We start from the raw sequence: 12,370 nt of genomic DNA, 5'->3' as shown, positions 1-12,370 counted from the left end.
AAGTCTTATTACTGCCTTTGACCAGACTTAAGACGATCTTAAATATACGATCTGACTATGAATACCGGTCTTAATCGTTATATAGCAATTAGTAATCGTACACGGAGAAAAAGGATTTGCTACTATAGTGATAACCAACATTTTTTTGCTGCGAGTAGTAAACTTTTTGCTATTGCAACAAAAGGTTTTGCTACTATTGCTAAATTAATTAGCTCTCGCAGCAAAAAAATGTTTGTTGTCACTATAGTAACAAATGATTTGTTAATACAGCAAATCCTCTTTTTCTCCGTGTAGCAATTAATATATAGTATAGCTACTATATGTTTATCAAGCTATTAAGTCCTAGAAGGCTCCTACGTGCTTTCCTGCTTTAAATTTTAACTCCCCAGATAGACAGATGTGTCGAACATAGCATGTAAACATTTTATGCATACATTGTGCTACTATAGTGTAACAGCATAAAATTACAAATAAGTAACATAAACTTTACGTGCACCTATTATGATGTCATATTGTTGTTATGTATATTTATATAGGTACATTTCATGAGAGAGGAGAGAGAGAGAGAGAGGAGCGAGAGAGAGAGAGAGAGAGAGATAGAGAGAGAGAGAGAGAGAGAGGGAGAGAGAGAGAGAGAGAGAGAGAGAGAGAGAGAGAGAGAGAGAGAGAGAGAGAGAGAGAGAGAGAGAGAGAGAGAGCGGAGAGAGAGAGAGAGAGAGAGAGAGAGAGAGAGAGAGAGAGAGAGAGAGCAGAGCAATATGTAATGTGTAGTGGGTAGAAGTTTTTAATCGATCTCCTTGGGGTTAAAATTTTCATTTATCACTATCCTCATCTCTACACTTAACCCTTTTTGGACCAACGGTTTAACGTCTTTTCCGAAAGACGGAACCCAGTTTTCTCCGCATGAAAGTTAATTTCTCGCGCGAGGGACGCAGTTTTTGGAAAGAATTAAAATTCCATGTTTACGTGGTTCAAGTGGACTCGAACCTGGTTCAGATTACGAGTCTGTAGTGCGATTCTGTAACTCGTTATACGTTGTTATGTGCTTATAACGACAACATAACGAGTTACAGAATCGCACTACTGGCGCTCTACCACTAGACCACACTGCTGCCCATGATATAGCAATATGTTCCCACTATATGTCTATCTGGGTTGAATCCTAATAAAAATTTTTAGATCGCAATCGATATTTAGAGCTAACAAGAATTACTTTTTCTGAAAAACAAGAGTAAATCAATAGAATTATTATTTGAGTAATGTATAACAAAATTTCTCAAAAAGATAGATAAAATCATTTATTAGTTGCATATTTGTCAATAAAAAGGTAGAGGTCATTTACTTACATTTTCAACCTTTATATCTTTTTTCAGGTATACCACCTCATCGTCGACTACATTTTCGAAAAGAGCATTTCTTTTTATACCTAAATATCAATTGCAATTTTGAAATTTTGATTAGGATCAGAGTTACAAGGATTTAAAACAGAAAAGAGTGTAGGGGTCTCCTAGGACTTAATCAGACTTAATGGGTTAACTAAGTATATAATTTTATGTCTTTCTATTCAAAATTTACAATTTTCTATCTCGCATTAGATCAAATGACGTCCATATATTTCTAGACATGCATATTCTCGTTATCTTAGACTGTTTACAAGCATCATAATAGTATAGCGTAAACATTTGTTATCAAATATTTATGCTCTTGTTTTTAACAAGTAGGCTGTCTTATGTACAGTACAACTTTGTACATTGTAAAGTGAACATATTCACATACCTTTTTTTATAAATTGCTGATTTAATAATCCTCTGTGTAGAAATTCAACGTGTATATGATATATATTCCAAGTTACTTTGCTTATCTCGAAAATATACCGTGGAATGAGGTAGAATATTATTCTAGAGTTACAAGATAGAGATTTGACAATTTTGCAAACAAAAAAACGGGCATTTAACATTTGAAATTAAAACATCTACGAGTTTTATAAGAATGGCAATAAGAAAAGTATAGAATAAATATATAAAAATATATAAAAATTTTGCACAAAATTTTGTATTGAATACTTTGTGTATATGTATGTACATACATACATAATTAGTTAGATAATAAAGGATAACATATTATTCGTAAATTTCAAAATAAAATATCGTTAATTGTAGATGCCGAAAAATGCATATTATAGATAAACAGAGTATTCTTCTCTCATATATAGAATGAAAATTATATCAAACTCATTGCATATTATTCTGCGCGATATTCAGATCAAATGCAGATCGGTTTCAGTCTCCTTATAGTACCATGATTCTTCTTAAAAAATAATTGTGGAAGTACTTAAGTGCTGAGTTATACCGTTATTAAAACGCTGAGAACAGAAGTGACTACATCATTAAGTAGCATTAGTGACGTAGTAATAGTAATTGGCCCGTCAAAGATTAATCCAACAGATCATAAAATTACATTATTGTAAAAAAGGCCTTACAGTATCTCATTAAATCTCATTTAACTTTTGTTTTAGTCTGCGTTAAATCCTTTAGCTTTCCTGTTTAATAGAACCGCACGAAATCATGGTTGTTAATCAATATAATCTTCACTTACTAGGGGTTATTTTGTACTATACATAGTCGTAGATTTGTAAGAGCATCAAGAGAGCTATCCCCAGAGCGGTGTCCAAGACCTTGTTCCCAGCGCTACTCCTGAAAGCTGCGGCGTCGCCCATTTGGAATGTATGGGTAGGACTCGACATCCGGCCATCGCCGCCGTTGCTGAATGCGAGCACTCTCAGATGGTACGCTTTGCCTGGGCTCAAGTTCGTGATGTCAGCCTCTAGCTTAGAACCACCCGGTATGATCGTGTCGTTTGCCGTACTCATGTCTTGATCAACCTCCCACACACGTATCTTGTATCCGATCAGCGGCTCTTCCTCCAGGCTCGGTTGCACATAACGCCAGACAACCCTCACCGTTGATGGGTTTACACCGTATACGTTCACCGATGATGGTGGTTTCTGCGGCGCCTTGCGATAAGTTCGCTCTAGATACCGTTCGCTCTCCGGACCTTCTCCGGCGGAGTTATAGGCCATTACCTTTAAGAAATTTATGATCCTTATTTAAATCTTTCACTTATAAGTTTGCCAATATATTTTAAATACTTTTCTATTTATGTATTCTTTAAATAATTAATATTACGTGTAATAAATATTTCAAACAATTAACTTTGAAATTGAATTTTTCAAGTACATTCTTAGTGGATGTTCATATAGAAATACAAATAAGACTTTTTCAGCTTTACCTTTACGTAATAATATGTATCTGGCTGCAATCCAACGACCAGTGACCAAGGACGAGTGGTACGCGACAAGTAATAAGTAGCATCCTCCTCGCGATTACTCTCTTTCCAGTACTTAATCCTGTGACCGATCAATTTGCCTCGCACTCGCTCGCGAGTCTGCTCGATCGGTAGCCAGCTGACGTTTAAGCTGGTGCTGTTATAGCTCAAGGCGTACACTTGTTGCGGCGCAACCTGCGGCATGTCCTCCGCGCTGTACACCGTCACAATTTCAGATATCGGCCCTTCGCCCATTGCATTAATCGCTTGTACTCTCACTTCGTATTCCGTGTAATAATACTTCGGCTGGATCGATACGACACTGCTACCGACATTGCCGTATTCCTTCAAAGACAACGACTGAAACTCCGTGTCGTATCCTTTGCGACGCCAGAATATCTTGTAATAGATTCCAGGGCCGTTCTGATCGGACGGACTGAGAGGATCCCATGTAATTGTGAGATCCCCGATTTTTCCTCCGCCACCGCTGATATTCGACGGTGTTTTCATAGGTTTGTCGGACGGAGTGCTGTATTGAGGTGAGGGAGTTGATGGCGGGCCGTAACCGAATTCATTAAAGGCAAGCACGCGGAACTCGTACGTTGAATACGGATCTAAAACGTTCTCTAGGTATGCCTCTTTTCGACCGTTATATCTATCCATCTCGACAGCCGTAATATCTAAAAGCAATTATATACGTGTAAGGTAAAGCTACACAGAGAAAATAAATACAGCGAAGAAACTTTTGAACATTTAATTTGAAATCGTAGACTCGAAGAAATCATAATTAAGTACTAATTGTCGAAATCATTTCTATAAGAAATCATGATTATCAAAGACCAAACTTACTTTCTACAAGAGGAAACCATGTGCGATTCCAATTTGTTCGCGCGCTGATTGTGTACATAGTTATCTGTTTGCCGTTCAAGGCACCGTCGGTCCACCGTAATGTGGCAGAAGTTTTGACGATATTTACAACTTGCACTCCACCTGGTGGTCCTGGTGGTCCCTGCACGATCAGATTAAGCTTGCTTGATATTTCGCCAACAGCGCTTCTCAAGATACATTCGTACTCGCCGGCTTCAGTGAATGTGGCATTTATAATATCCAGATATTCGCCACCGATACGTAATCGTGGATTATTCTGTAAGTCCTTATTACGGATACGCATACCATTATGCGTCCAAATATACGCTACGTCCAACATTTCGTCTGTTTGGGCCACACAGCGCAATGTCAGATTAGAATTATAGCTCAGAAGTATCAGTGGCGGCAGTCTTTGAATAAATTGTGGTCCACCTGGATAATATAATTAGCTGTTATGTCAAAATCAATTGTTATCTATATAAAAATCCCAAATTTTCATGATATGATGTATAAATTTCAGTATACATAAACGATAAATATCAAAAGCATACGTGATAACTGATATTTAATATATTCTGTTAACATCTTTTTGCATAAATATCTTTGTGAATTCAGGATTTCCTTGAGCGTCAAATGATTGACTTACGTAGTACGATCAGTCGTCCGCGAGTTTCATCGCTGCCGTACTGATTTGTCGCTGTGCACACATATGTTCCTTCGTCGTCTCGCGATACTGGACTGATAATAAGATTTCCAGTTTCTAGAATTCTTCGTCTGCCACCGGATCCAATCACGTTCCCATCTTTCTTCCAAACAAATTTCGGCCTGGGCGCAGCTTCAGGTTTGCATACAATTGTGACGTTACCTCCTTCTGCTGCATATGTCTCGGATTCCATAGGCCGTTTCTTGAAGGAAGGTTTCAACGCTGGAATATATCAAAGAATTATAATGTCTTACACAATTATACAATGACGCGAAACTAATGATCCGTTATTTTCATCACTACGCAATTAGATTTAAAAGAGATATACTCACACAAGACCCTAAGTTGAGCCGATGAGTACGTCGTTTTCAATTGATTCTTCGCGCGGCATTGATACATAGCCTGATCCCTTTCAGGTTCCAAATGTCGTATATTTAATACATTATCTTGTATAGTATAACGATCCCTATCTTCAGGCGGTAGAGTATACATGTCCAAGAGTTCTCCGTTTCTAAACCAACTGTAAGTGACGTCTGGTATGCCGAATGCTTCACAGGTCCAAGTTAAATCCGCTCGGTTATCCATGTGCTTGTCGACTAAAGGAATGGTGAAATTAGGCGCCGCTTGTATGGTCAGTTGCACGGAATTTTCGATAGATAATCTGTCGTTATGCACGCGGCAAACATATTCGCCTTGATCCTCCACGCGTACATGTGGTATTATCAATACTCGATTGTAACTTGACGTGTATGATCCACGTGGCAAAACGGAACCTCTTCTCGTCCAATTGTACGAGGGAACAGGGCTGCGGAAATACATTATTTATTACAGTTACAAGATCTATATATTTTTACATATATAAAGTAAAATATCGCGAATAAACTCACTATCCGAATGCGATGCATTCCAGACGAACTTCTTCTCCGGCTACTGGTGCTTCCGGGAACGCTTTTGGAAAATTATTAGGAAATTTCAACTGTTGGAAGGAGGCTGAAAAATTTAGGAAGTTATTATTACGTTTATTAGTCCATTATTTTCTATTATGTTGTTTAAATGAATGCTCAAAAGACAATCCAAAATAATTACAGTGCATATCCACCCTTAACGGAAAGAACGGCCCGTTACGTCCGGTATCGGATGCAACGCTTTGAACATTGCACGAATAGTTGCCTCGATCGATTGTTTCCAATGCGGAGAAGTAAAGTGCTCCATCGTGCGAGACAAATACACGTTTATCCTCTTCAACGAAATTGGGGAAGTAGTCGCGCGCCCAATAATATTTAACACCTGGAAAATGCTGTGGGGGATCGCAGTAAACTGCTTTACCCCAGTGGTTATCTCCGCGTTCCTCGGAACGTTTTAAATTAAACTCCAAGATGTATCCAAACGACAGTTCAACGCTCTCGGAGATAATTGTGCCAAATTTGTTGGTTGCTTTGCAATGATACGAACCACGATCTTTTGTCTGTAAAGAATAAATAATAAATCAATAGAAGTTTCTAATATAACAATATTTTCTAATATAATATTTGAAAAAAAAATTAAAGAGATCTTTACTTGTTCTGGTTCGTAAATTATTAATGTTCCACCGCTCACGGTATATCTGCTATTTGAAAGAGGATTTATTTTTGTTGCGACAAGTCGATCGTTTTCATAATCCTCCTTAAACCATTCGTAAGTAGGAGTAGGATAGCCTCCCGCCAAACAGCTCAGCGAGACATCGTTGCTTATTCTCCTTTTCGACACGTCAAATACCTTGCTCATAGGCTGCTTTATAAAATATGGTCCTCTCGGTATTTGAAGGGGATTGTCAATGTCAATTCCATATTGATAAGTACGATCATCGTCCACCAAGTTGTGAAGAGTGACAATAGGCGCTTCGCAGATGTACAACAGCTCTTCTCTGCCAGTGACTTTCTCCAGTCCCCAACGCTGGAGATTATTGGAGTAAGAATACGCTAAGTAATCCCTTCCCAGTACATTGTCATTAGGCTCGGGCAGAAAGGCGTTGTCCATGTTTATCAAAGTCGTACTGTCAGCCTCGTTTATCCACAGGCCGCTCTGGAGCTTCATTCCGGTATACCATCTGCGGTGTTGCGGATCCTGCCACAACAATTGATAGAGCACAAAGCCGTGCTCCTCCATTGAATTAATAGCGAGCAGATCGCTTTGGAACGCTTGGCAATTTCTGCGCGCATCCTCCCGCGGTCTCAACGGGCTCTTGATAAAACGATAACACGATTCTTGGAATCGTACCCAATGCTGGGGGCACTGCAGAGGCGCAAAGGCTTGTTCCCCATATAGAATGTTTTGTGCAAACGTGGGAAGCGAGAGGTTTAGCGAAAACACCGCGATGATTAATAAACGTGACATCATTCCGAACATCTTGTAATTTAATTATATAACGGGCATCTTACAATTTTCACAAGATTGGAAATGTAACTTCAGAAAATACAACAGAAGTGACAAAACACACAGCTCTCAGGAGACACTCCCTGTAGATGACCACCTTGTTAATTCGTGCTGTCTCGCCCACACATTTTCGGCGTGCAATAACTTGATTTTGTCATTTGCTATGGAACGCAGATAACGAAGTGGTATTCACTTAAATGTACTGGATCTTATATGGCGAGTGAAGCTTTCGGAAACAAGTAATAATAAAATAAAAAACTACGTTAAATAAAAGCACGAGCATCAAATCACAAACACGACGCTACATCGCCAGTGATCGCCAGACACTCCCTGAACGAACGGTAACGGAAATCGACGAACGTCGACGAATGTTCAATTGAGTCCCATTTCAACCTATCGGAAACCGTGTATTAAAGGCGCGTTCAGCAGAACAAACCGCTTAGTAGCAATCGAACGTGATTGGCTCTTACTTTTAGATCCAACAAATCAACGTAGCGTGTTGATAAGACGACACGCGACACTCAACAGTTGTTTTTGCTGAACGCGACCTGCTACAGCCTACAGCTACAGCTACATATGTGTGTAGTGTATACGCCGTTCTATATAAGTGCATCCATGATGGTGACTCGCAAAACCTTTTGATTGCTCATCTTAACCTCAAATCTCAAACTGTGGCTACAATTGAGGAAGAAGTCGAGTGTTTGTTTCGTATATTCGTTTAGAAAATAAGTGAGTAAAATGCCGGAGAGCACGAAAACGGAAACAAAACCGATCAAAGAGATGAAGAATGGCAAAGAAGATGATAAAAATGAACTGGTGAGAAAGTAACCTGTGTCAGATATTGATACTGTAGTCGTATTGTCATTAAAAAGGAATATTTTAATTTGATTAAATTTGTATTTACAATTCCTGCGTCAGTATGTAAATAAAACCGTTAATTCAATGTTCTCGTAATTTATATAAAGTATATGACTTCTAAATGAGTTGTTTTATAAATGTCATTAAATGGTTCGCTGTCCTTACAATCCTTTTAGTTTTTTTTTCAATAATTATTCCTTATTTTAAAAAGCCGAAGCCAAGTAAAGAATGATGATCAACATAAATATATTATTTAAGTATACTAAGAGGGGGCTTTCCAGCAAGTAACACAAGTCGACACAAGTGTCGTTTTATCTTTGTTACTCATTGCCAAAAAAGAAAGATAGAACGACGTTTGTGTCGACTTGTGTCGCTTGCTGGAAAGCTCCCTAAGTATATTAAGATAATAATAAATGTCTTAATATATGAAAAATGTGAAAATAATATGAAAAATGTAAAAATAATATGAAAAATGGGTTTTGTCCTTCAGTCAGAAGAAGACAAGCTTCTACAGGAGGAATTAACTATGCTTGTGGAGCGCCTACAGGATGCCAATACCAAACTACATTATCCTGCCTTGGAATCCTTGCGTTCCCATATTCGTGCATCAACAACATCAATGACGAGTGTTCCAAAGCCACTGAAATTTATGCGACCTCACTATGATACTATGAAAAACATACATGAAAAGATGACCATTGTCAAATGTAAGGAATTATGTTCGGACATTATTTCGGTTCTGTCAATGACTATGGGTGAGGGCCGAGAGTGCTTAAAATATAGGCTCACGGGCTCGGCACTGGCAATCGGTGAATGGGGACATGAATACGTTAGACATTTGTCGGGAGAACTGGCAGGAGAATGGGACGAGGTCACAGGCGACAATGTTGAAGCGACGAATAAGGAATTGATCGCTCTGGTACATGAAATTGTACCCTACAACATGGCACATAATGCAGAAACGGAAGCATGCGATCTTCTGATGGAAATCGAGAGGTTGGATTTGCTGGAACAGTACGTCGATGAAAGTGCGTATCAGCGAGTATGTCTCTATCTTACGAGTTGCGTATCGTATGTGGCTGACCCAGAGAACAGCGCCCTTCTTCATGTCGCCTGCAAATTATATCGGAAATTCGGGCAGTATCCACAAGCGATCAGGCTAGCGATGCAACTGAACGATTTACCACTAATCGAATCAATCTTCACAAACTGTCGAGATCTGTAAGTATAATTTTTTGAACTTTTTCGGTTTTTTTTTTTACTAATAAGAGAAGACTCAGAACTGAACTCCGCTGATTTTGAAACTTGGCAGAATTACAGAACAAGTTCCCTCAAATGTAATAATATCCTTATTTGGATATTGATGGTCAATCGTTTTCGAGATGTTTTATTAATAAATTTAGTGGCGTCTTTAGAGTTTATTGGGGTACTCACTCATAGGAGTATTTATGGATATGCATAATTTGTAGATTCGAGTTCAAATCTTACAATCAATTAATTTCTTTTTATATAAAATGTTTTATGATAAAAGTAATTATTGTTGATATAAAAAATAAATTATTTTAATATAAAAGACTTATATTATATAAATTATCGTATAAATAGTCATGATATAAAATATCGTATAGATAAAATAATTATGAGGCATGTCCATTACGTCACAAATATTTGTTTTTGAGTATCCTAATAAACTCTACTCTAAAGACGCCATTAAATTTATTAATAAAATATCTCGAAAACGGTTGATCGTTTTCTGTATCCAAATAAAAATATTATTACATTCAGAGGAATTTTCTCTGTAATCCTGTCAAGTTTCATCAAAATTGGAGGGAGTTCAATTCTGAGCCTTCCCTAGTACATTTTCAAAATAAATACTAAATACATTTTCCAAGCAGAAAGCTAAAACTTTTATGTATGTTTTTTAGTTCTGTGCAAAAGCAACTGGCCTTCATGCTGGGTCGCCAGCAAATCTTCTTAGAGCTACACGAAGCTACAATAGAGGACGATGATCTGTTCGAGATAATGTCCAACTCTCACTTGAACAATCACTTTTTGAACTTGGCACGTGAATTGGACATAATGGAGCCAAAGACACCTGAGGATGTCTACAAATCTCATCTAGAAAACTCGCGACCGCCATTCGGCGGTGGCCAGGTTGATTCGGCACGGCAAAATCTTGCGGCCAGCTTCGTCAACGGTTTTGTAAACGCCGCATTTGGCCACGACAAGTTGTTGATTGAAGATGGTAACAAGTGGCTGTACAAAAACAAGGAGCACGGCATGTTGAGTGCGACGGCATCCCTAGGTCTGATCCTGCTGTGGGACGTCGATGGCGGCCTGACACCAATTGATAAATATCTTTACTCGTCGGAGGACTATATCAAGTCCGGCGCCTTGTTGGCCTGCGGAATCGTCAATTGCGGCGTGAGAAATGAATGCGATCCTGCTTTGGCTCTGCTCTCTGATTACGTTTTACATAGCAGTAACACTATGCGTATCGGCGCCATTGTCGGCCTCGGTATTGCGTATGCCGGCTCTAACAGAGAAGGCGTGCTGGGGTTGTTAACGCCGGTTCTTAGTGACACTAAGTCGAGCTGGGAGGTGTTAGGTATGACTGGTTTAGCATTAGGAATGGTTGCCGCCGGTTCCTGCAACGCTTACGTCACCACGGCGATTATGCATACGCTGATGGATAAGTCGGAATCCGATCTTAAAGATACATATGCGCGGTTTTTGGCGCTCGGTTTGGGGCTGTGCTTCTTGGGTAAGCAGGAAGCGGCAGAAGCGATCATAGCGGCTTTAGAGGTCGTTCATGAGCCATTTAAGTCGATGTCGACAACGCTGGTGGAGGTGTGCGCATATGCTGGCACAGGAAATGTCCTCAAGATTCAGCGCTTGCTGCACATCTGTTCGGAGCATTATGAGTCGAGCAACGAAAAGGAGGAAAAGAGCGAGCGTAAAGACAAAGATAAGAAAGAGGAGAAGAAGGAGGAGAAGGTGAAGGATTTCAGTTCGAGGCAGGCTGTCGCCGTTCTTGGCATTGCTTTGATCGCCATGGGAGAGGAGATCGGCGCCGAGATGGCTTACAGGACCTTTGGCCACCTGCTGCGTTATTGCGAGCCCGTGATTCGTCGCTCGGTGCCACTCGCTCTAGGTCTCATATCGGTATCGAATCCGAAGCTGAACATCTTGGATACGTTGTCCAAATTCTCGCACGACAGCGATCCCGAGGTAGCGCACAACGCGATATTCGCCATGGGTCTGGTTGGTGCCGGTACGAATAACGCGCGACTGGCCGCTATGTTGCGGCAGCTAGCTCAGTTTCATGCGAAGGATCCCAACAACCTCTTCATGGTGCGTATCGCACAAGGCTTGACGCATTTAGGCAAGGGCACGCTCACCCTATCACCTTATCACAGCGATAGACAGCTGCTCAGTCCCGTTGCTCTTGCTGGTCTCCTGTCAACGTTGATCGGTTTTTTGGACGTAAAAAATAGTGAGTATATATTCTCGATACAGAGATGCAAAGATGCAATAGATGCAAAGATACGTTCTTCGGTATTTGCATTTCAGTTCTTGCAAGCTATTCTTGTTATGAAGAGTCTTATTTTATTATGATTATAACAAGGTGATCAATTTGCAGAGATTCATGACTATCCTATGACAAGAAGAATTTTTATTTTATTTTCTTACATTTCTACGATTGATCAATCGTATGAATCTTTATTAAATTTTCACTAAATTTTCATCCACCAAATAAAAAAACACTAAGTATGACATGTCCTTATTAACGTAATATATGTTATAACATTTCAGTCATTCTTGGACGTTCCCATTACCTCTTGTACACGCTGGCTGCTGCAATGCAACCCAGAATGCTGGTGACATTCGATGAGGATCTGAATCCACTGGCCGTGCCGGTAAGAGTCGGACTTGCCGTCGATACCGTCGGCCAAGCGGGCAAACCGAAGACCATCACGGGCTTCCAAACACACACCACCCCAGTGTTGCTGGCATATGGCGAGAGAGCCGAACTCGCTACCGAGGAGTACGTACCATTGACACCGATCATGGAAGGTTTTGTAATCTTAAGAAAGAATCCGGACTTTATACCTTAGTCATCTTAATACTCTTGATCATCAATGTACCTCGTATCGAACTACTTATAAGGAAAAATAATATAATAAAAATATCTTATTATATTCA

General features: G+C 39.6%; 2 protein-coding genes across 2 annotated transcripts; one reads left to right on the top strand and one right to left on the bottom strand.

The window, feature by feature from the left end:
* Nucleotides 1-1,045: 1,045 nt before the first annotated feature.
* Nucleotides 1,046-7,645, bottom strand: LOC139812512 (contactin). The gene is made up of 8 exons (XM_071777358.1): nt 6,452-7,645; nt 5,981-6,359; nt 5,782-5,884; nt 5,227-5,699; nt 4,838-5,116; nt 4,174-4,623; nt 3,289-4,004; nt 1,046-3,082 (listed from the first exon to the last, which is right to left on the bottom strand). Exons 1-8 carry the CDS (start codon nt 7,277-7,279, stop codon nt 2,612-2,614), a joined length of 3,699 nt encoding a protein of 1,232 aa, XP_071633459.1. The 5' UTR covers nt 7,280-7,645; the 3' UTR covers nt 1,046-2,611.
* Nucleotides 7,646-7,907: 262 nt separating this feature from the next.
* Nucleotides 7,908-12,370, top strand: LOC139812522 (regulatory particle non-ATPase 1). Its single transcript, XM_071777370.1, has 4 exons — nt 7,908-8,122; nt 8,655-9,385; nt 10,090-11,660; nt 11,981-12,370. Exons 1-4 carry the CDS (start codon nt 8,045-8,047, stop codon nt 12,280-12,282), a joined length of 2,682 nt encoding a protein of 893 aa, XP_071633471.1. The 5' UTR covers nt 7,908-8,044; the 3' UTR covers nt 12,283-12,370.

This window comes from Temnothorax longispinosus, chromosome 1 (genome assembly GCF_030848805.1).
Source record: "Temnothorax longispinosus isolate EJ_2023e chromosome 1, Tlon_JGU_v1, whole genome shotgun sequence".
In the NCBI taxonomy this organism is placed as follows: domain Eukaryota; kingdom Metazoa; phylum Arthropoda; class Insecta; order Hymenoptera; family Formicidae; genus Temnothorax; species Temnothorax longispinosus.
Note: the sequence above shows the minus strand (reverse complement) of the source record. Positions and strands in the feature narration are given on the sequence as shown.

Bases quoted from the DNA above. Each gene is read 5' to 3' on its own strand.
- LOC139812522 (XM_071777370.1), top strand. From the start codon at position 8,045: ATGCCGGAGAGCACGAAAACGGAAACAAAACCGATCAAAGAGATGAAG. The intron at 9,386-10,089 runs GTAAGTATAATT...TATGTTTTTTAG, and splicing joins TTCACAAACTGTCGAGATCT to TTCTGTGCAAAAGCAACTGG. The intron at 11,661-11,980 runs GTGAGTATATAT...ATAACATTTCAG, and splicing joins TTTTTTGGACGTAAAAAATA to TCATTCTTGGACGTTCCCAT.
- LOC139812512 (XM_071777358.1), bottom strand. From the start codon at position 7,279: ATGTTCGGAATGATGTCACGTTTATTAATCATCGCGGTGTTTTCGCTA. The intron at 4,005-4,173 runs GTAAGTTTGGTC...AATTGCTTTTAG, and splicing joins ATGGTTTCCTCTTGTAGAAA to ATATTACGGCTGTCGAGATG. The intron at 3,083-3,288 runs GTAAAGCTGAAA...AATTTCTTAAAG, and splicing joins ATACATATTATTACGTAAAG to GTAATGGCCTATAACTCCGC.